General features: G+C 42.6%; 1 protein-coding gene and 1 long non-coding RNA gene across 6 annotated transcripts in view; one reads left to right on the top strand and one right to left on the bottom strand.

Annotated features, from left to right (window-relative positions):
- The window catches only part of LOC146809858 (uncharacterized), a 326459-nt gene that overhangs the window by 169921 nt on the left and 133364 nt on the right, over nt 1-23174 (bottom strand). The window lies entirely within an intron of this gene.
- ABCC3 (ATP binding cassette subfamily C member 3) overlaps nt 1-23174 on the top strand; it is a 693015-nt gene that overhangs the window by 580847 nt on the left and 88994 nt on the right. Inside the window, exons 24-25 of the mRNA XM_085616719.1 lie at nt 7071-7270; nt 21829-21955. Coding sequence (XP_085472845.1) covers nt 7071-7270; nt 21829-21955 — 327 coding nt within the window. The remainder of the gene's footprint in view (nt 1-7070; nt 7271-21828; nt 21956-23174) is intronic.

Here is a 23174-nt window from a genome sequence, read left to right as displayed (position 1 = left end):
AGGAGCAATAAAGGTCCAGGGCTCGAAGGGAAAGGATCAGATCTCGTGAATTATTCGTGGAAGAGGAATCCAAGAATTGGGAATCCAAGGGACGGGAAGTAAATCCCACCGTGAAGGGGCGCCAGGACGAGTGAAGCGTCTATACAGAGCATGTGTATCTACAGCAAAAAATGCTATGAACAGAAAGTTTTACCTACCCTGTTAGCGTCTCTTCATAGCTTGTAGAGCTGTAGATTCACATGTGCTCACACTCCAACCCAGAAGCATGTGGCTGGAACCATGGATCATGTTCTGTGCATAATAACTCCATTTCCCAGTTCACATGTATACCATGCTTACTCTACCCACCTCTCTATACTACTCTCACCAGCTGAGTGAAAAACAATCTAACATAGAGACTGTGCTGATACTCATTGCCATTTAAGGGAGAAGTCTCAGTGCATTTCTTGACTTGAAAGGCTTTCTTTGAAGAAAAACAACTTCCAAACGTCCGAGCTCAACACCAGATGGCAAGAGTAGGCAAAGCATGTGAATCTACAGCACTATAAAGAGATGCTTACAGGGTATGTAACATTTTCCTTCAGGACAGTCTTAAGACCCACTTGACACATGTGTAGTGAATAGGGTTACCACCTGTTAGAAATGGGGTCTCTAGTTGGCAGAGGTAGGTACTTTTGTCCAAGTAGGGACCCTTCTTCCTAGTTAGTATAAGGGGAATACACTTCTATAATAACCCCTGCTCTTCCCCTTGGTAGCTTGGCACACACAGACAGACTTATCGCAGAGGCAGTATGTAAAGCATTTGTGAACACATACAGTAATACAGTGAAAACTCTACAAATGCACACCACACCACTTTAGAAAAAGTAAGTAATCTTTATCTAAACCACACAGTACCAAAAGAACAGAAATCCACAATACAGTAATACAAATATGACTTTCAAATGGTAGAAATAGTTCAGTTCAAAGCAAATTGCAGATGCAACACTTTTCACACAAAGTATCTTGGATGCGTCACGCACAAAAACAAAATGGGTTGCAGGGAAGGTGATCCGTCAGTTCCTTACGCCCAGGGATGGTGATGCGTCTGTTCCTTGCTCTGGGGGAGGTGATGCATCGATTCCTTACTGCTGTGCAGGGGAGGTGATGCATTAGTTCCTTTCCGGGGAGGAGGTGATGCGTCGGTTTCTTACTGCGTTGGGAGTTGATGCATCGGTTTCTTACTGCATCCCCTAACGATGCGACAGACCTGGCACCTCGGGACGATGCGTGGATTCTTGCAGCCGCACAGCAGGGCTTGCATCAGAATTGGTGCAGTGATCTTGGGCTGCAGAGACCCTTGCAGTTGGTGCAGCGTGCGGCGATTTCTCATGCTGCTGCAGGTGCTGCGTCAGTTTCTTCAGCGGTGCATTGGAAACAGGTATGGATGCATTGCACTGGTCATCGTTGCATTGCTTTACCAGCTCCCAACAGCCAGAACAACCTCCAGAGGCCCAGAACAGCTACAGTCACCTTGTGGCAGGTCAGAACCTCCAGCAAGGAAGTTAAGGGGAGCTGGGGCTGTAGTCGTTGTGTACATGAGACTTCAGAATAGTACGCAAGGTCTTCTTCAAGCCCTTGGAGATCTTTCTCAAGCAGGGAACCCAGCAAACAGCAAAGTCCTTTTCACTTTCCTTGGCAGAAAGTAGCCACTGCAGGCCAACCCCAGACCCAGACAGCAAACAGCACTGGGGCAGTATTCCTCCTCAGTTTCTCCAGCTCTTCTCCTTGGCAAAAGTTCCTCTTGATTCCCGGAAGTGATCTAAAAGTTTGGAGTCTGGACCCTCTTTATAAAATCAAAAATCCTTTGTTCTCTGTGGCAGAGAAGCTCTTTGCCCAGGCAAAAACAGGTCTGTCCTCTCTGTTGCAGTGTCCCGGCAGGATTTGGAGACAGCATTGTCCTTGGCAGACCAGCCCCATTCAGTTGTGAAAGAAATCTCCTCCCCCTACTCTGAATGCAGCCCATGTCTATTCAGCCCAGCCCTGACTCACTCTGGAAACGCAGGACACACCTCAACCCCCCAAGTAGCTGTCTGAACAGAATGCACATCCCTAGCCCCTGTCACTCCAAAACCAGGCAGTCAATACACAACCTTAGCAGAGGCACACTGGATGGTGAGGCAAGAACATACCTGCTTTCTATAAGTGGTATTTCAAAACCCAGAATGTAAATATCTCCCTCATTAAAAGATGCAGCTTAACATTCCGAGTTCAGGAATATCAAACTTTGTTTTCTTATCTTGTTCCCATGGACAGTAATACTCATAGGATGTTATGAACAAACTCCCTATTCTTAACTATGGGGACAGATAGCCTTACAATAGTGAAAAACAAAATTGGCAGTATTGCACTATCAGGACTTGCCACATACATCATGGCATGTCCTACCTTTCACAGACGTGGGTCCCGTGCTCTCCATGCCACTGGAGTCAAGCTATCCTGGCTGATGAGGGCTGAAAGTCCGAAACCGGTCCTAGGATGCTTTCTTCCAGTCCAGGCAGGACCTGGCCTGGCAGTTCGGGCTGGACTCTTCCTATTGGGCGCAGGGTCAAGACTGATTTGCATATGGTTGGGTCCAAACTGGAATGGTATGGTGAGCAGTAAGATTATGGATTTAGGCCCAGATCTCTGTACTGGGGTGAATGTATGACATTGTTCTGCATTCTGTCAATCAATTGTTCTTTTTGCATTTGTCACCCCGAGTGGGACGGGTATGCCCAGACGTGGGTCCCGTGCTCTCGATGCCACTGGAGTCAAACTATCCTGTCTGATGAGGGCTGAAAGCCCAAAACCAGTCCTAAGATGCTTGTTTCCAGTCCAGGGAGGACCTGGCCTGGCAGTTGGGGCTGGACTGTTTCCATTGGGTGCAGGGTCAAGACTGATTTGCATATGGTTGGGTCCAAACTGGAATGGCATGGTGCGAAGAAAAACGATGGATTTAGGCCCAGATCTCTGTACTGGGGTGAATGTATGACATTGTTCTGCATTCTGCCCTTCAATTGTTCTTTCTACCTTTCACATACACTGCACCCTGCCCACAGGGGTACCTTTGGCCTACCTTAGGGATGACTAACATGTAAGAAAAGGGAAAGTTAGGGCCTGGCAAGTGGGTGCACTGGCCAGGTCGACATGGCAGTACCAGACTGCACACAGGCACTGCAATGGCAGGCCTGAGGTACATTTACAACCTGTTTATGGGGGTGGCACAATCAGTGCTGCAGGTCCACTAGCAGCATTTGATTTACAGGTCCTGGGAACACACTGTACACTGTACACTGTACAAGGGACTGCCTAGTAAATCAAATATGCCAATCATGGAATCACTAATCCATAACAACAATTTAAAGGGAGCACTTGCACTTTGGCACTGAACAGCAGTGGCAAAGTGACCTAAGCATCTAGAACAGCAAAAACGAAGTCCAACATACAACAAAATAACAGGAGGTAAAGGCAAAAATACAGGGGAAACCCACGCCAATCCTGCTAGGTCTAACACCATCTAAATGATACTCTGCCGACACCACTAGTAATTGATGTCTCAGTCAGTATAAAAAAAAAATAAGCAAAATCACCTAAAGCCAGTATTTTTTGCCTTTAGCTGTGTGTATATAAAACAGAAAATATATATAGAAAGCACTTTTAAATGTGTTCTAGAGCTGCCTTAATGATCTATAACTAATAATTAAAGTAAACAAATACAGATAAGTTGTGTCAGAAATCAATACATGCCCTTTTGTTTACTGCCTTAATTAATATCACATCCAGATCTTTGTGATGCTGTCTCCAACCTCATCGCCCCCCATAGCAATCAACTCCCTCCACTACATCCTTCTCAACGACCTCAATTTCCATGTTGATGACCCCAACGATGCCAACTCCATCACCCTCCTGGAGAACCTGAATAACATTGGCCTCACCCAACTGGTCAGCAAACCCATGCACAAAGCGTGAAACACACACACTCCATCTTCACCTCCAGCGACAGAGTCAAGTTCACCCACACCACTGAACTCACTTGGACTGACCACGCTATTGTCCACTTCACCATCTCTGATTCCCAGCACACCACCTCCAAGCATCACTTCCCCGCCCACTGCAGCTAGTTAAAAGTTACCGAGCCTCAGTTGACACAGGCCCTCAGTGCCTCACTACCTGAAACGCAGCAGACCTTGACCAATCCATCCAGAGCTTCACCGTTTGGATCACCAAATGCACCAACAGAGTAGCCCAGCTGAAACCTGCAAAAACCAATAGAACCTCAGAACCACCAAGTGCAGCTGCTACCGACTTGAGAAGAGATGGCGCACCACCAAGAACCCTTCCGACAGAGTCGCCCACAAAGCAGCCCCCAGCAACTACTACTGACGCCTCAAGAAGCCAATAGAGCAGCCATTACTAACTACATTGATACTGCAGCCAACCACACGAAGGAGATCTTCAAAATAGTCAAGGAATTCTCCAACCCGACAGCCACAGAGATCATCATCCACCCCTCCTAAGAACTCTGCTACACCCTCTTGACTACTTCCACAGCACAATCACCACCATCTACACCAACTTCGACCCCCAACCCACCTCTCTGAGCCTTAACAAAAAAAAACCACCAGCGCATACCAGCCGAACGCTCACCACCTGGTCTCCACTCACCACTCAGACCACTATAGCTATCATGTCATCCATCCACTCCGGGGCACCCACCGACCACTGTCATCCTCAAAACCTCCATTACCACAGCAACCTTACCAGATAGATGGAAACACACGGTGGTTAGACCCCTCCTAAAAAAACCTTGGCCAACCCCAGCTATCTCAAAATCTATAGATTGATCTCCCTGCTCCTCTACCCAGCCAAAGTATTTGAGAAAGCCATCAACCAACAGCTTGCCGAATTCCTGGTACACAACTGCCAACCACAGCACCAAGACCTTGCTGATAACTGCCACAGATGACATCAGAACCCTCCACAAACATGGAGAAACTGTGGCCCTGATCCTCCTCGATCTCTCAGCTGGGTTTGACACCATCTCTCACCACACCCTCATCAACAGACTTTACAACATCAGCATACAGGACACACCCAGAGCATCCAACTGCCTCCCTTCACCTCTGCACTCAAGGACATTATATGCAGCTTATCACAAGGATCATCCTTCAATTCCACCCTGTTTAACAACTACATGACACCCCTGGTAGATGTCATTAGTTCCCATGGACATAATCTCCTATGCAGACGACACTCAGCCAATGCTCTTCCTCCCGAGGACCCCTCCAATGCCAAAATCAGCTTCTGTAATGCCATGACCAACATAGCTAAACGGATGAGAGACAGCTGCCTCAAATTTTGACAAACTGCAGCTACAGATCTTCCGGGAGAACATCTCCACTTGGGACCACAGTTGTTGGCCTGCACAATTCAGACCTACACCCCACACATAATGACCATGCTCGCAACCTCTTCATCACCCTCAACAGCCCACTGACCATGAAATGACAAGTTAACGCAGTTGCCTCGTTCTGCTTCTACACTCTTCTCATGCTCCGCAGAATTTTCAGATGGATCCCAATCAACAATAGTTTCAAGTTCAAGTTTATTTATTTATGCATGATTAATTAAAACCGTTGCCTATGTTGCAGCACTAGAAAGACCGTCACGTAGGCCTTCATCACCAGCCGCCTTAACTATGGCAGCGCTCTGAAGGCCGGAATCCCCACTCAGCTCCTCAAGAGACTCCAGACCATACAGAACACTGGCAAGATTCATCCTGAGTTTCCCCAGATGGACCCATGGACCCACATCACTCAACACCTCAGAAACCTCCACTGGCTCACCATCTAGAAGAGATGCCAGTTCAAAATCCTCTCACACACCTACAAAGCCAGTCATGACCAAGAACCATTCTACCTCAACCTCCATCTGAAATTCTGTCTGTCCTCAAAACACTTGTACTCCGCCTCACTCGCTGTAGCTCACACCTCCGCGTCTGAGGGAGCTGCAGTGGAGGCTGCTCCTTCTCTTACATCACCACCGAGACCTGGGACGACCTGCCCCTCCACCTCGAACAGCACACTCCCTGGCAGACTTCAGAAAGAAACTCAAGACCTGGCTTTTCAACATAGACATCGCACCCTCAGCTCCCAGATACCCTTAGGGGTGACGGTGCTGTGCTTTACAAATGCTGATTGATTGCAGACTGCTAAAACGACAACAAATGGCCTGTATTTTTCTCTTGGAAAGGTAGCAACACTAGCAGTGAAATATGGAGTGAAAAAGGCAAGAGACTGAGCCACTCAGACAATAGGTGAACAAAAGCTAGCCAGCTTTTGGGAGGCCATGACATTTTACAAGCAGTTCCTAAGAAGAGTAGAGAACCTGACTGACTAACAAGACCCGCTTCAAGCTCATCAATACCCCCAGAAGAGGAGTTCGGAGTTTTTGATGATGTTTTCCAGTGTTATTTGGTCAAGTGACTCCACTTACCCAATAAGCAGTTATGTTATGGCTGCATTCTGAGGGAAAGCAGGAAGTGTTTAACTCAAAGGGCCTAGAAAGAACTCACAGGCCTGTTTCTTCCAAATCAGTACGTCGTGTTTCCTTCATATGATATGCAGCTGCTGTTCAAAGTAAGGAGGCACTGCAGTGTGACAGATCTTCCGATTGTGTTGTCAAAGTTTCTTTCAATTGTGATATGATTTGTTTGGAAAAACAAATGCAGCATTTATTCCGAAGATGCAACTGTTACTATAAGATCACTGTTAGGTCACCTTTATAGAGCATTCATGTTAAGTTCATGCTTTGTACTTGTTCAAATGGTTTGCCAATTACATATTTGCAAGAAACAGCAAAGCAGAAACATTTCATACGAAGTATAAAATGGGAGGGACTATTATCTGTAGTACAGTATGACTAATATTGCTTTGAAAATAATGAATTCCTTTATGCGCCCTGCTATCTACGTATATAAGTGATTGTTATCCAAAACATTTACTTATGCCAGCTTTTGACAAGTTTTTCTTATCACCCTTTGATTACAGAGGTTTTATGTGGCCACTTCTCGCCAGCTGAAAAGACTTGAGTCTGTGAGTCGATCACCTATATATTCCCACTTTTCGGAATCAATCACCGGTGCTAGTATTATTCGAGCATACGGCAGAAAACAGAGTTTTATTCTGTTAAGTGACAAGAAAGTGGATGAAAACCAAAAAAGTTATTACCCTGGCCTCGTGTCAAACAGGTAAAATATTCGAGGATAACACTTTGATCTTATTTGTTTTGCACAGTGTTTGCTGTCCGGAAGAGGCAATATAAACCGTTCCTGTATTATGTTTTTTCACTAATGTTATATCAATGATGCAATAGCTGAAGACATAGTGAAACTCTTACCAGCGCAGAAGGAGCAGTCCCCTTGTTGTCAAAGCAGTATTGATATTTGCAGCACAAACACTAACACGGTAACTCCTTGAGTTAGAGCATACACTCCAAACATTGCACATAAAAAAATAGAGCGGCCCTACAACTGTTGGATTTTCTTCTAAATGTTGTATTTATATCAGTAAAGTGCTGATGGAAAACGTCGATAAACAGTGAGTACACTAGAGGTGGCCATGTGTGTTTTTTGAAGGGAGATTTGTATGAATGTGCAACAGTGATGAATTAGGTGAAGGTGTTTTAGTGTGAAATAGGTTATAAAATTGGCTATTGTGGAATAAAATTCTTGGGTAGGCAAGGTTCTTTTTGCATTACTTAGGAGATGCAAAGTTCTAAAGTCAAATTCAAAGATATATAAGAACATTAATTCTAATAAATGAAAGAAGCATTAGAAACTTATATGCAGCAAATACAACCTCCATGATAACCCACTTCTCATTACAAGCATAGGTAAGGGTGCCCCAGCTCAGCTGGCCAATGATAATGGAGTACTGTGACCACCTATGTTAAATTGCGAACCAAGTAAAACCTATACATCCTTCCCCTGCTGAATGACCCTCTATCACGTTTCTCAATCTACTGAGCTTTCTTTAAATCTTTTACATGTTAAAAAACGCTTTTCAGCTTGAACATCTAAAGACTTGTTTACTGCGTACAACCAGGTTTTCACCTCTCAAGTGTGATGAATCTCAGTTAATAGAGGCAATTACCCATGGCCTGGGAAGATACCCACGAGATCACAAGACAGAATATTGACACTCCCAACTTCAAAATACAAGTACTGAAAATTCATAAGATACCCTTGAGACCTCCGATTGGAATCTTGTCACATAATTGGTAAGGGGCCTGATTTAAGTTTTAGCGGATGTATACAGTCGGTCAGGGTGAAGGAGGGCATCACCTCCACCAGTCTGATGGAAAACTGATGGTGAATTGGCTGAGAAACAATTCACTGCAATTTAATAATGAAAAAACTGAGATTTTTCGCTGTGGGGTGGGCAGAGTGCCGTCAGTTTTACCATCTGACTTCTGGCCTATCCTTACAGATGCCCCCTTGGTTCCCGTGAGTATGGTACGCAATCTGGGGGTCAGCTTCAATGATAAGCTCAACCTGGAATCGCATGTCAATAAGCTGGTCGGGAACTGGTATACTCTCATTAGAGGTCTCCGGAAGGTGCTGCCATTGCTACCCCCCTCAGGCTAGAGGTACAGTGGTTAGGAGTGTTATCCTTAGCCGCCTGGATTATTGTAATGCCTTCCTACTGGAGTCCCCGAGATATCTGATCACGAGGCTCCAGAGAATCCAGGCGGTAGCAGCAAAGCTTGCACTATCAAGAACACGTCGGTCATCAACATCTCAGGCGTTGGCAGAGCTGCACTGGCTCCCGGTGAGCCAAAGGATACGTTTCAAGTCCTTGTGTATTGCTTCTAAAGCGCTTCAAGGACTCGGTCCCAAACCGCTTCAGGGTAGGTTTGGATGGTAGGCACCTGCACGCAGCCTACGTTCCTCGTCAGCTAATCTGGCAATTATCCCGAGGACTAAGAGATCTACAATGGGGGGAAGAGCGTTCGGCGTAGCAGCTGCCCGCCTATTGAATAGTCTTCTTCTGGAATTGAGGCAAATACAGGATCTACTGTTGTTCCAGAAGAAAGTCAAGACCTGGCTCTTCCCCAGATTATAATCGGCAGGTTCAGTTCCGTAGTTTACCCCTTAGCACCTAACCTTAGCGCCAGGATGCCCGTAGGGCTACAGCGCGCTTTACAAATGCTGATACAATACAATACAAAAAGTTAGAGATGACCACCAGCCCAGCGGTCATCTCCACATATTGAAAGGAACTGCGATTGTGGATGTTTTTTTCAATGTACAAAAACGTTTGGTGGATGGCTGCCATCGTTTTTGATGCAGATTCACCAAACGTTTGAGGTTTATTTGTTTTTCAGAAACAAACTCCCAAAGCTGGAGTTTGTGAACTAAAAAAAAAAAAAGAATGACTCACTCACCCTGAGAGTTTTCTCCCACAGTATGAGGGGTAATTATTTTTCCTTTCCTCTCCCTAACACTAGGTTTTTCCTAGAGGTGAAGAGCAGAGTAAAAGGGTCATTACAAAATCCACCCTGAATAGGGGGCTCTGTCAGTGGAATACTTAAAGGCTGCCCTTCTGTTAATGAGATAGGAGGTCCGAGAGTTTGGCAGGCAGGGTGCTCTGTTGCATTTGCGGTGGAGTACCCTGTCCACCAAACTCTAAATCAGGCCCAAAGTTCTCAAATAGCATTTATTCACATGTGTGCTTATTTCTTCAGTTTGCAACGAACAATAAGAGTTTTGAAATCAAAAAGGAGAAATGAAACTGCAGCCTCCCTTCTCTGTGTTTCCAAGCTATGCTGTTGTGCTAACCGATGGAGCTGCTGAGTTAGTACATGCAAGAAATTGAGGTATTAGTTGAGGGGTGAGCACTCTTCTCAAGTAATAATCTCAAACCATGTCAGGATGCACTCTTTAAGTAATTATATTAACCTGAACTCAACATTCTGGTAGCTATAGCACAGACCAGACTAGAATGGCATAACTTAGAGGCACTATGTAAAGCATTTATGGAGTACCAAATCAGTAATAAAGTCAAAACAGAAGAAAAGAAAAATCCTGATATAATAAAAAAATAGAGTACATTTTTATAAATAAAACCGAAATGACAAGAATCCAATAAGGGAAAGAAAAAAAAAAGAGTTATGAATTTTTAAAATGTTTTTTGATACCCATGGTCATCTGGTTGCACTTGACCGCAGCCCAGGGGCAAGTTAATGCTGCACCAACAAATGATGGATGGAATGCTGAGTAAATCAAACATTCACCCCCACTCAAAACATCTGGGTTGAATCCATTGTTCTTTCGCTCACTACGCCACCCCAGTTTAGACCCAGCCATTTGCCAAATCAGTCTTGACCCTGCACCTCATGGAAACAGTCCAGCCCAAACTCTCAAGACGGGTCCTCCCTGGACCGGAAACAAGCATCCTGGACCGGTTTCCGGGTAGCACCACTTGTCAGCCGAGCTAGCTTGAATCCAGAAGCACAGCGAGCAAGGGTCCCATGTCTGGGTATAGCCATCCCACTTAGGGCGAAAAATGCTACAGCAGCAAATGACGAATGGAATGCTGAATAAATCAAACATTCAACCCCAGTCAAGTGATCTGGGTTGAATCCATTGTTATTTTGCTCACTCCGCCACGTCAGTTTGGACCCAGCCATATGCAAATATGGTAACCGTCCAGCCCGAACTGAGAAGCTGGGTCCTCTCTGGACCAGAAACAAGCATCCTGGGACCGGTTTCGGGGTTAGCTTGAATCCAGTGGCACAGCGAGAAAGGGGCACACGTCCAGGCCTATCCATCCCACTTCAGGGTGAAAAATGCTGCGGCAACAAAAGGTAAAAGATGGACACCGCAATGGAGTGCAGGTCAGATATAGAAACCAGGTTTGGCCCAGTGGGGAGCTTTACTTTTGGACTTGATTGTGGTAAACAGCCCAAAGATAAGTGGCAGAAGACTGACTGGTAGATGGCAGGTTGGTGAAGATAACCATACTTTGTCTCCAGGTTGTAAGGTAGGCACGGGTTTCATGTATCAGCTGCAATTTTCTTGGACCACTTTATGTTTAATAGATTTTTGGCTATAGCTGGTCTCTGTTCCTGTAGATATTGGAGAAAGAGCAAAGCAGCAAGAACTAGTTGATAAACTAGTGGGGTAGAGTAAACCATTCAAGAATGTAACCCTTAAAGATAAAACAAAGATGATACTTCAGTTACAGACCATTTTTACACGTGAACTCTCCCAAAGGTAGCTATTCAAACCAACCTGATTTCGAAGGATTAGAAACATAATGTAAGTAATGTTCTAGACATTGGTTTACACTCTTGGTCTGTCCATTGGTCTAGGAATAAAATACAGGTAGTCGGAGATCGGTGTATCTTGAGAAAAGTACATATAGCCTTTCAGAAGTGAGAAAGATACTGCAGGCTTCTATCAGAAATTATTGCTGGGGTAAAGAATGTAGTTTTAAAGATGTGTATAACAAATTGTTTTGCCTTGTTCAGAGTGGAGGTTGTTGTCTTGAATGGAGTAAAATTGTCATCATGATTACACAAACCTTTGACTCCTGAGGACCCCCAGAAATTCACTACTTGAAGCCGGGGACCCCAAACAATTTGAACTCTTTAAATTTCAAACATTAAAACAGTATTTTGTGAAAAATGCACAAACAAGTGCACAGCAAACAAATACTCTAATAGCTACAGATTTTATTATTTTATATTGTAAACATTTGCAAAAATCTATAGATTTTAATGGGAAGGTTGGTGCTGCACCTCGGGCACTAACTTTTCAATGTTTGCTTTTATTTTGCGGTACAACGCTCCTGCTCCTGCCATGGCCATACTAGAAACCCAAAGCCTCCCTGGCAAATGTTGTCAGACCAGTCCCTGTACGGTGCACACCAAGTGAAGAGAGTGAGCCTGACCACTACAAAGGGAGCTTTGGGTGGCTCTCCCCCAAAGGAAATTTGGGGAAAATGGTGCATTCCACATACATTTGTCTTTATATATTGAATTATATGAGCTTTTAAAGCAAAGTTAATGATGACCTTACTGTGTACCAGATTACAACGATCTTTGTTGGGGCTCTTCAATGGTTCGCTTACTATCACCTTCCAACAGTGCCTCTTATCTTTCCATAGCCCCTCTGTCACATGTATTGCATTTGTTTTATAGCTTCTCCCATACCAGTGTAGGTCAGAGACAATGAATCATACATGTGTAAATCAGTGTATAGAAAATGTTACATAAGGCAAAGGGGACTTCAAGGTGTAGGATTCACATGTCATCTATATTGGTAGGCATTTTGTAAGAATGCTTGGTCTGGAGAAGCACAAACTCAGGATTCAGACCATAACACAGAGGTTAGTATTGTCGTCAATACAAAGAATTGATTTCTACCCAAATAAACTTTTATTAGTAACATCAGGATAATGAAAGACTGAGAGAAAACATAACTAACTTGTACTATGCATTTTGAATGCATCTTTTTGATGGCAGTTCATAGCTCACTGTGCTAGTTTGCGATTGTAACTTATGAACTGCACAGTAACAACAGAAGCTCTGTGACTAAAGCAGTAACCCACTGAGCTATGCACATAAAATATTGGTTTTTTTTTTAATGCATGGTACACATTCCTTGCAGCTGGCATATTAAACCTATGCGCTTCCTTAGAGGAGTCAAAGCTGCCACTAGACAAAACTCTGCTCTCTCTCCAGCAGGTACATTAATCACCGGAGTTATCTTGACACTTTTATTGTTGCTTTGAGAACTGCTGATTATACAAGGAACTTTGCAGTGCTTTTAAAACTGCTGCCCGCGGACCCCCTGGAAATGTGTCACAGACCACTAGTGGTCCACTGACCCCAGTTTGGGAACCACTTTTATATACCAAGGATGATGATTTACAGTTAAAGGTTGCAGTTATCTGAACGGTTTATCATGAGTGACCATTACCCAAGCTAGGACAGAGCAATTACATATATCTTAACTTAGCATCTTTACCATTGGCCACCAAAAAGAACAAACATCTTTTGTACTTATTCCTGTAAATCTTTTGTTGGGATAACAAATGCCTGCTGCTGCCCTTACAGAGGATGTTAATGGATCAGACCGGCCTGGCACTGAAAATCTTCTACTACATTTGGATCAAGTAGAGTTGAGCATCTTTACCTCTTTGAAAGAAGGAGAAAATAGCTATAATTGGTTTGGAAATAAAAATGAAAGTTTTGTGGAAACTCCTTCTCCAGTGTATTTTTAAGACAAAACATTTGTGAGTACGTTTTCGGAGCATGGAAAACAAACTGGGAAAGAGCTCATTAAGCTCAATGACTGTTCCAGCATTGGATGGCTTTAAGAAATTATACATTTCTATGGTCACAAAAAAATACTTAGCAGGGTAACACAGCAGGCTGTGGCTGAAGAATGCTCCATATCATCAGATAGCTGCTGGACACGCTCTTGGTGAAGCTGTTTAGCGAGGAAGGTCAGCAGGAGAAATTTGAATTTCATGCTCAGAGAAGGTCCCTCGCCAGTCAGAGACTTTTGTTATCTTCATCCAGTGAAGATCTCTACCTTCAGTCATTTATTGGAGTTTATTCCAGCAGAGCAAGACTAGAGGCTGTAGCCAAAGATGTCTTCTCTATGAGGTCCCACTGAATCAAATTTGCTGCTGTGGAAAAGCTCCAAGGAGCAGCAACCTGATTCGTTGGATCGGCTTGGCAGGTTTATCTGGGCCCGAAGTAGTCAGTGAAGCTAAAAACATTCCAAGTACGAGGTTTCAGGAAAAGTTAGGAGGTGTATATACTTTGGCAGCAGCTATGGATGCAGGACCGTGGGGGCAGCACTTGGGGGTCAAGATTCACTCCAGCAAAGGGCAGCAGGAGGGACCAGGGCAGGCCCTGTTGGATCTGGTCAGCTAGATAGTTGTTGAAAAGGCCTTTAGTGGCTTGTTATGTTCCTGTAGCTTGAGCAGTAAGTCAGCCTTATGACCCTTGGAGTTCACTTCTTTCTCCTAGGTACAACAGTGAGAGCAGATCAAGTCTTATAGGCTCTTCTCATGTTAACAACAGCAGGTCCACTTCTCCTGCACAAGTCCAGAAAATGTTTTCAGGGTACTGTGGGTTCCATATTTATGCCTTGGTATTCAGCCTGTGAGTGGAGGAGACTCTCGTACCTTCCTAACCAATAGAGTAAATTTTCCTAGGGGCAACGCTACCTGGTTTTGCAGCGCGTCCTGCATGCCCTACTGCAAACAGTATTGATAAGTAAGTTAAATGGTTGGAAGTGCACTCTCAGTGTTTTTAGGTCTCGCCTGACCCAGCGCTTGCACTGGTCTGGCGAGAGTTTAAGTTAGGGCTTCAAAAAATGCTACTGCCGGCTACAGCTTGCAGTGCATGTGCGTGGACGCGCGCTTGAGCAGAGGCTCCATATGGCATTCCTCATGCTCATTAAGCGCATCGCTCCCCACGCGCTTGATCGCGATCACTTTCGCGGCCGTGCGACAGCTGCGCACGCACCACTCCCTTTATACTCTCCCTTGTTTTTTTTAGAAGTGTGACAGCAATGGACGTTACACAGCAGACAATGAAAATAAAACCCACAGCAATTACGGAAGCCCTGAATAAAAATGTAAAAACGGGCCTCTATAAAACCATTAAACAGTCTGGTTGTGACTTCACTAAAAACCCATAATCGTCAGTAATAAGACGAGCGCGTCAATACTGTATTGCATTATCACAGTTGACTTGTAACGCCAATGCCTGCTACTCTGCAGAGGTTGAGAGACCTGGGCAGAAATAAACTCATCGAAAGGAACAATTAGCTTTTCAGCGTTTTCCTCTGTATTTTTTCTTCTTCTGAAGAGTTAGCGGCTCAGCACCCATGCGCAGCAGTTTGTTTATTTTGTGCCCGGCTGTAGTTCACCTTAGGAGAACAGCTGCAGGTTATCGCACGTTCTGACTACTGCCGATTGTGAAAGCGGCTTACATTCACCTTAAATGATACTGTTGAAACAAATTACACGCTGCACATTAGGGTGTTTATATTCAGGGCTGATTTCACATCGAGTGTATTTATCTGCAGGCATATACTCTCTGTCAAACAAAGGACCGAGAAACAAAAGGATTTAACAGATGTTCTGGACAGGTGATGGTGTAACCATGTATTGTAAGGAATAAGCCGCCCTTTACCCTACGCTGAAAAATATATTGCAAGTCAGCTCTGAGTTTTTTTTGAGACCTTATATAGGAACTCGGCCGTGGGACTTATTCCACCACACAGCCACAGAACTCCTCTGGGACATGCTGATTCATTGTGACATAACCGTCCTGCTATCGTCGAATCAGCGATTTGTACAACGTACTTCACGCCAAAGAGCACTTTCAAAACCATAAAGGACAACAGGTAGCATCAGGTTTGCAAAGACTGTCCCCCACATCCCCACTTTTACAATTGTTTACCGTTATAGTCTTTAAATTAAACACGCATTGGCATAGCCAATAGGTCTCGCTTTTCGGACGTTTTAAGTATGTAGTTTGGCAGCACAATATCCTTAGGGCAACAACATCAGCTGTTGCATTGCTAAACCATGTACCTTATAAGTGTTTAGCCATGCAACAGTTGCTGTTGTTGCACCAAGAATATTGTGATTCATAACTAAAAAATGATAAGGTCCCAAAAGCGAGACCTATTGGCAATGCCAATGCTTGTCCTACTGATCATGTGTTACAGTCACTCTTTAGTGGTGCTGCAATGCTGCATGTGCTGTCTACACATGTATTAGCGAATATTCCATATATAACAAGTCCACTGACTTGGGTGTGCTGCGCACTGTTCACAATGATATTTCCTTAAAATTTGACAACCTATGCCTATGTATCTATTAGAACATTTGTTTTTATCCAAACAAATATTTTGTTGCAATTATTGTTCCAACATACACAATATGTACCGATATATTCAATTTAATATCTTCTCATGAAAATACAACAAAACATCTATGTGATCTTCAGCATATAAATGTGTACAACATATACGTTCTTTGGAAAAACACTCAATGCTGTACCTGATGCATTTCGGGACATAAATGTCCCTTCCTCAGGGGACAATCTTAAAGTTCAAAGAAGAAAATAAAATAAACAGTTTTTATCTCTAAATAATTATATACTCTAGCGTTCACACAATCACTCAAGTGTCCCTTTGCAATGTTGACGTCATTTTGGACACGTAGGATTCTATATCAATCCTTTCTGCATATATATATATATATATATATATATATATATATATATATATATATATATATATATATATATTGCAAAACAAAGTGCCCGAAAGCTTTTCGAAGACGCACTCACAGGAGACACCAAATTACAAGGCAGCCAGCATTTTTTTTCCGGTAATGATTTATTGATCTCGCCGACACGTTTCGAGGCTGTCACACCTCTTTTTCACAGGCAGTTCCGCTGTCGAGTGCGCCTCTAAAACCCTCGGGACCTTGGAAAAACAAAATGATAATCACGGCTGCCCGGCCGTGAGAGGCTGCACCATTCCCGTTTATGCAGGGAAGGCTACGCGGTAAAGGAACCATGCCGCCACCGCGAAAAGCACAGCAGATGTGGGTTAATCATCCAGCATTGCATTTGGGGGGCCCACTGAAGGGAGAAAAATCGCTCCCACATTTGATGACTGCACGGAGCCCACTGGGGGCAATACTGAACTCCTGTCAGGACTTTGTGTCCCAGCATGCATCGTACTGTACAAAGGGATTACCTGTGATCCACTGCGGGTCTTCGCATGCTCCTTAAAAGACCCAAAAGACTGACTGGAGCCATCTGCGCAGTCATCTGAGTTGTCTATGAAGAAGAGGCTGCCTGCCTCGAAACGCGTCGACAAAATCAAATTCCAACCCCACGTGAAAGATGCTGGCTCTCTGTTTTAATAAAACCTTTTGGTTTCACAACTGCTGTCGAGTGCGCCTCTAAAACCCTCGGGACCTTGGAAAAACAATATATATATATATATATATATATATATATATATATATATATTTACTTAAAAAACCATAGGTTTCACACATGTTATAGTTAGGTGGATATTTCACTCGTAAAAAACCAATAAAATTCCCCCGTTATAGTTAGTTGACATAACTATAACTCACGTGCCCGCAGTCCTCTGCTCATGACGTGACATATTACATCATTCATGACATGGTCAGTGGCATCACTCATGACATCGGGGGAATTTCATTGGTTTTTTACGAGTGAAATATCCACCTAACTATAACATGTGTGAAACCTATGGTTTTTTAAGTGAATTTGCAAGGTTTTTTAAATGCTAATTCCTAACTATAACGTGTGTGAAACCTATGGTTTTTTCAGTGAATTTGTATGGTTTTTTAAATGCTAAGTTATGTATGTATTATTATTTTTTCTCTATATTTACTTTTCAATAAACTACGTATTAAAATTTTTTTTGCTTTTTTTTATGGTTTTTCACCGTGCGCGCACGGTGTGCGCACCCCCGCGATTAAAAAAAAAAAGTAAAAGTTTTTTTCTGCCTTCGGGGTCCTTCAGGGACCCCCTGACCAAGGCTAGGGGGTCAGGAACTCTCTACCCTGCCCCCTTTTCACGTTCACCACCTTCCTTTTCCTCTCTCGCACTGAAAACAAACAAAATGGCGGCCGACACTTCCTGATTTCGACCGATTCGAACGTTGACTGACATGTAACAACCAATCAGAATTATGCTCGCGCACAGTTAGGGTCCGCGCACGGTGCGCGGCTATAGATATGTATGTGCTTTTTAATGTCATTTTCTCTGGAACTACTGAACAGATTGACTCCATATATGCAAAAGGCACATCCCTGACCTGAGGACTACCTCTCTGCCAAATTTCAAGTAATTCTGTTCAGCCGTTCGGGCTGTACCTTCGACTAAAGGTCCTATGGGAAAATGCATGGGGAAAACGCGTTTTGGGACCCCCCTTTTTTCTCGGCCCCCGCTTGACAAATCCCCCCGAGACTTTCAGGGTAGGAGCTGAGCGGAGCGCCCCATTAGTTTTGAAAATTTCGCGAAGATTCGTCAACCGGCGCCAAATTTATTCAAAATAGAATTTTGAGATTTCCTATGGAAACACGGTCCTAACTATAACTATCTACTGGCGACCGCCAGTAGATAATATATATATATATACATATATATATATATATATGAATCACAGTGGTGTTGCATACTATTGTGATGGTTTTATTTTATAGTAAGTGACCCATGCTAAGTGTGCTCTTTTGTTGTTAGTTCCCAATTTATGCACCCAGGGTGATAAGTCCATAATGTCATACGTGTGTTCAGTCCTGTCATAAGAATTATAATGCAAAATTTAAAGTGCGAGTTTTTGACATGGTCTTGCCAATATAGACCACTGCACAAAGTGCGCGTTCACCTTTAAACAATGTAGCCTCTTTGTACACGAGAATCGTTGGTAGTGGGACTTTGTAATCTATAAAAAACAATGATTCGGAGTCAGAAGGTAAGTACGAAGACTTTATTCAAATGTATGCCACTGACACCAAGGGCACGTCTTCACCCAAAGCTGCTGGGGACCGCAACTGCCAACTCCAACCGTCGCCCATGCCCACGATTCTATATGGAAAATAAGGACGTCATAGAACACTTGGGCATGGGCGCGCGGCAGGAGAAGCAGTGCGAGGCCAGAACACATAAGGAACAAAACATAATAGAAAACACATGGACTAAAGATGTAAAACATTACAACTGAAATTCTGTAAACTAATCTCCGCATGAGAAAGAATACAGCCTCGTGAAATAATGTAGCTTGTCACGCTCCGATATCATGTGTGTTAACTAAACTGCCACTAATTGTTACTCTGATAAAGTTACAATATGCTGAGTAAAAGCCGCCGTTATGGACATTGTCAATATAAGTACCTCGCTTACCCGTCCGATGAGTCGAATTTCACTCCAGTCGGTTTCAAGCTCCTAGCGTGTAGCCGACGCTAGTTAAAGTATTCAAGTTTAGAGTTATGAACATGGTCGAAGAACTAGCTGCGTTCAATAAGAAAACCAAGGAGAAATGGGTGCCATCTTTAAATGATGATAAAATGTAATCAAAACCTTAGGCTATGAATAATATTGCTGGCAATGGCATGTGATAAAACATAATGCCATAATAATGTGCCAGTATCCAATCAGGAATGAACCGGTAGCTATGCAGTTGTTACTGTGGCTGTAGTTCTCATCCCTAATGAAAATATTCCTAATCTAATACAATTGACCCGGAGAGAACTACTTGGTGTTGTAAATTCCACCTTGTCATCTGTGAATTCCTTGTGTGCAGTATCAGCACACATTACAAATCACAGGATGTAGGTTGGTTTGTCAATCTATTCTATTCTAATATATTTGTGCCATTTGGTCAGGTTACCCTGCCAGGTCTTTTTCGTAATGCTGTTCTTTCAATGTGCATTGAACACTACATGGTGTACTTTGCTTTAAAATGTAATGCAACTGCAGAGGTGAGGTAAGGGAGCAGTGTGGAGAAACATGCATGATAATGGGCGATAGCAACTTCTGTCTAATGAGCCCGGCAAGAAACACTGCCATTTTACATGTACATGTTTCTTAAGTTGCCTTCTTTTTTACACAATGGCTTTTGACACACATTTGCATGTGTGACATTTGCTTGTGTGACAGTGCAAGATTAGTGTCCCTGAAACCACATTGCTTACAATTCAACTTCGTTATTACACTATACATCACCATGTACATTTATTTCAAGGCCTAAACACACTGTGTGCAAATGTTTGTTATTCATCCATGAGGCGACAGGGCTATCACAAAGACAATAAACAATGTTGGCCCGGCTGAAGCCTCGACACGGAAGCATGGATACTGTTATTATAAATACATATCTCTGTGCTCAAATTAGGGGAGCTCTCTGCTGTCATTGCGAGGTAGTAGCTGTGTCTTAGTGTCAGGCCAGCTGATTCCTGTTTACCGTCTGCGAGGAGGACTTTCAAACCTCGCCTTCAGGTAATGGGGACATAGATCATCCAGTAGGGGATTCTTGTCAGAACACCCACCTTAGGTAACTATGTTGAGGAGTGCATAGTAGGAGTATACTATATCCAGTACTTATACATCGGCATATAAACACTGTTTTAGCACAATGGTGGAATTGTTCATCCTTTTCACTGTCCTGATGTTGCTAATCACTTTTAACTACTTCTGCCTAATAATGGTTGCAGCACATATATATTTTATACAAGGATCAAAATGGTTCAATAAAAATTGAAAACGCCCCTTTGTATATTTCTTGCGTATCTCCCTGAATGAGCATGAGGGACTGAGTGAAAAGGTTTAAGATCTGTTATCACTATTCCTGGGGGAGTCATGGTTGTCATATTCTGAGGTTGCCCAAACCATTCGTTACCTTGCCATGTTTAGAGGTACTTATGGTGGCACTGTGAGCTAGCAGGTCTATAGGCCAACATATCCTGTGGTGGTGCGTGGAATCAGCCTGGCACCATCCCAGCATTTATGTTGTCCAACAAACAGTTCCTACTGAAAAGTGAAAACCATAAGACAATAAAAAATGCATGCAAAGGGGCACCTAAACTCAGAATCCTACATCCTAGGTACCCATGTACAAAAATGCACCCACAAAATATACTCAGGAGCAATGAGGGATTCTAGCTATTACCTAATAAATAGATTTTTCATGGAGAGCCAGTAGGCAATCCCCATAGTGAGTTGTGGGTAAAATATAGTAAAAGTACCAAGAATTAGTGTCAGAGCATATTGATGGAATCGTAGCATCCCACACTCAAAAGGCAACTATTATTGTAACAAACTGGTAAAAACCTATGGCTTTTCCTTGTATTGATATTATAATCCCATCCTCTTCTCTTTGGGCAACTAAACTATTCTTAGCACCACATAAAGGTTTGGTATGAGTTGAGAGTTAACGCCCACCGGCATACATCATCTGAACAATAGAGCTATCTGTACTTAGTTTATGTAACATATCTGGTCATTGTTGAATCCTTCAGAATAAACAATTCACAGAAAAGTCCTAGACAACCTTTCACTTACTTACATTCTGTGAAACCATGTTTTTTGTTTTAAAACCAATAAACGAGAACTGAGCCTACCAGCTTCCTTGAAACCATCTTCATTATTAAAAGCAAGAACAGAGAATTTGATTCACACAAAACAACATGAATATATTTAAGCAGTCTTGATTATCATTATGCAATGTACAATGGCATGAAATAGATGTGCATTCTATATTTTAATAATTCAAAAAGGAGAATACCTAAGAGGAAAACAAAACAGTAATCAAACAGTCTTTTTTTTATTTCTGTTTATTAAATATGCGACTTGAGAGCATAATAGTAATCAAACAGTCTTAATTGTTTTAAAGTCTTTCTTACACCAGCCTTCACAATACAATTAATGCTTTCATTTGATGCCGAGCCATGGTGCAAAATGTACTCGTGCTATGGGCAGCATAGCATGAAGGCTGATGTCAAAAATGTTGTTTTAATACGCGATATACATTAATGCTGCTATTGCTGCAATACATATTACTTTAGCCTACCATATGTTGAGTGTTATTGAAACTAATAGGATGAATGATAAATTAATATATCTTACCATCTACAATTCTCAATGTAGTGCTAGTTAGGAAAATATATTTTTGCCAATGTAACTAGTTTGCCTATTTACTTTCATTCCTTGTTTGTTTTTTGATAGGTGGCTTGGGGTGCGCGTTGAGTTTTTGGGAAATTGCGTAGTTTTGTTTGCTGCCCTTTTTGCTGTGATTGGCAGAAGTAGTCTTAACGCAGGACTGGTTGGACTCTCAGTATCGTATGCGTTACAGGTATGTGAAATCTATAGCCTAGCAACCAATGTACATGTACTCATTTTACTTAAAAACTATCGGGTAAAGATAAAAGCAGTTCTTCATGTTACTGAAAATGAAAACAATGTGTCAAAGTGAACATCATTTAATTTATGTGATGCATATCAGTAATTTTGGAATACAAATGCTAGCATTCATTTCTTCATATAAAACATTCTAGAACTCATTAAATAAAGCATATGTTACATCCAAATTTATTTAAGTTTACAATATTTGATATTTTGTTTTACACGTGAGGATTCTTACATAACTCTGTGCCTTACTTGCACAAAATGGAACTGTTCAAAACGTTAGTGAAAAGTATTAGTGTCCAGTTGAAGGCCAAAGAAGGAAAATAAGGTTCTCCAATTGTGATTGACCCCAAATTTGCACTTCTAGTCACTGCATCTGGATGTGATTCAGAAGTGTACTGTTGTAGATTGTTTGTTAAGTTGCATGATAATATAAGTAGAGTGCAGTGTGATAGGCTTACATACCTACATACTCAGGCAAAGTCCAACTTTTGGTTGAACTTGTTAAAGAATCCTTTTATTTCCAGATCTTTAAATGTGGATGTTGATTGACCTTAGGTATGTATCGAAATTCATTATGACATTGATTCAAAACCCACAATGTCTTACACTTTAGACACCTTTTACAAAGGGGTATGTTAAACGATTGAGTTCATAAGTAATGATGGCATAGTGAAGAAAACGTTACAGGCAAGGACACTCATTGCTCATAAAAAGAGAAGGTTTTGAGGAGATTTGACATAACTTGATCTTGCCCAAAGTTTTATCAGAAGTGTGTTTAGCTAGTCTTTCACAAGGTGTATATCATCTAAGAATACCACCATGTAAACATTCAAGAGATAACAAAAGATGTAATTCATGAAGTGCCGAAAGGCATCTGGAGCATTACAAAGGCTTAAGATCATCACAAAGTATTTTAGATCACCATACCGAGTGCTAAAAATCAATTACTAGGGGTGGGCAGAATGTTCCGCTCCACCCGCAAAATTGGCGAAATGTGGGCACTCCGCGTTACACTTTCTTGCAAAGTTCTGGCCAAATTCCACCAATTGGCATGTGGTGAACTATTTCTTCTACTGTAAGGCTCTAGAATATGTGAGCTGGCGAGCGTAAGTGAGATTTGGCATCCCTTAGCACGATTTTCTAATGTGGTAGTTCGCTGGCAT

This window comes from Triturus cristatus, chromosome 7 (assembly GCF_964204655.1).
Source record: "Triturus cristatus chromosome 7, aTriCri1.1, whole genome shotgun sequence".
NCBI classification, from domain to species: domain Eukaryota; kingdom Metazoa; phylum Chordata; class Amphibia; order Caudata; family Salamandridae; genus Triturus; species Triturus cristatus.
Note: the sequence above shows the minus strand (reverse complement) of the source record. Positions and strands in the feature narration are given on the sequence as shown.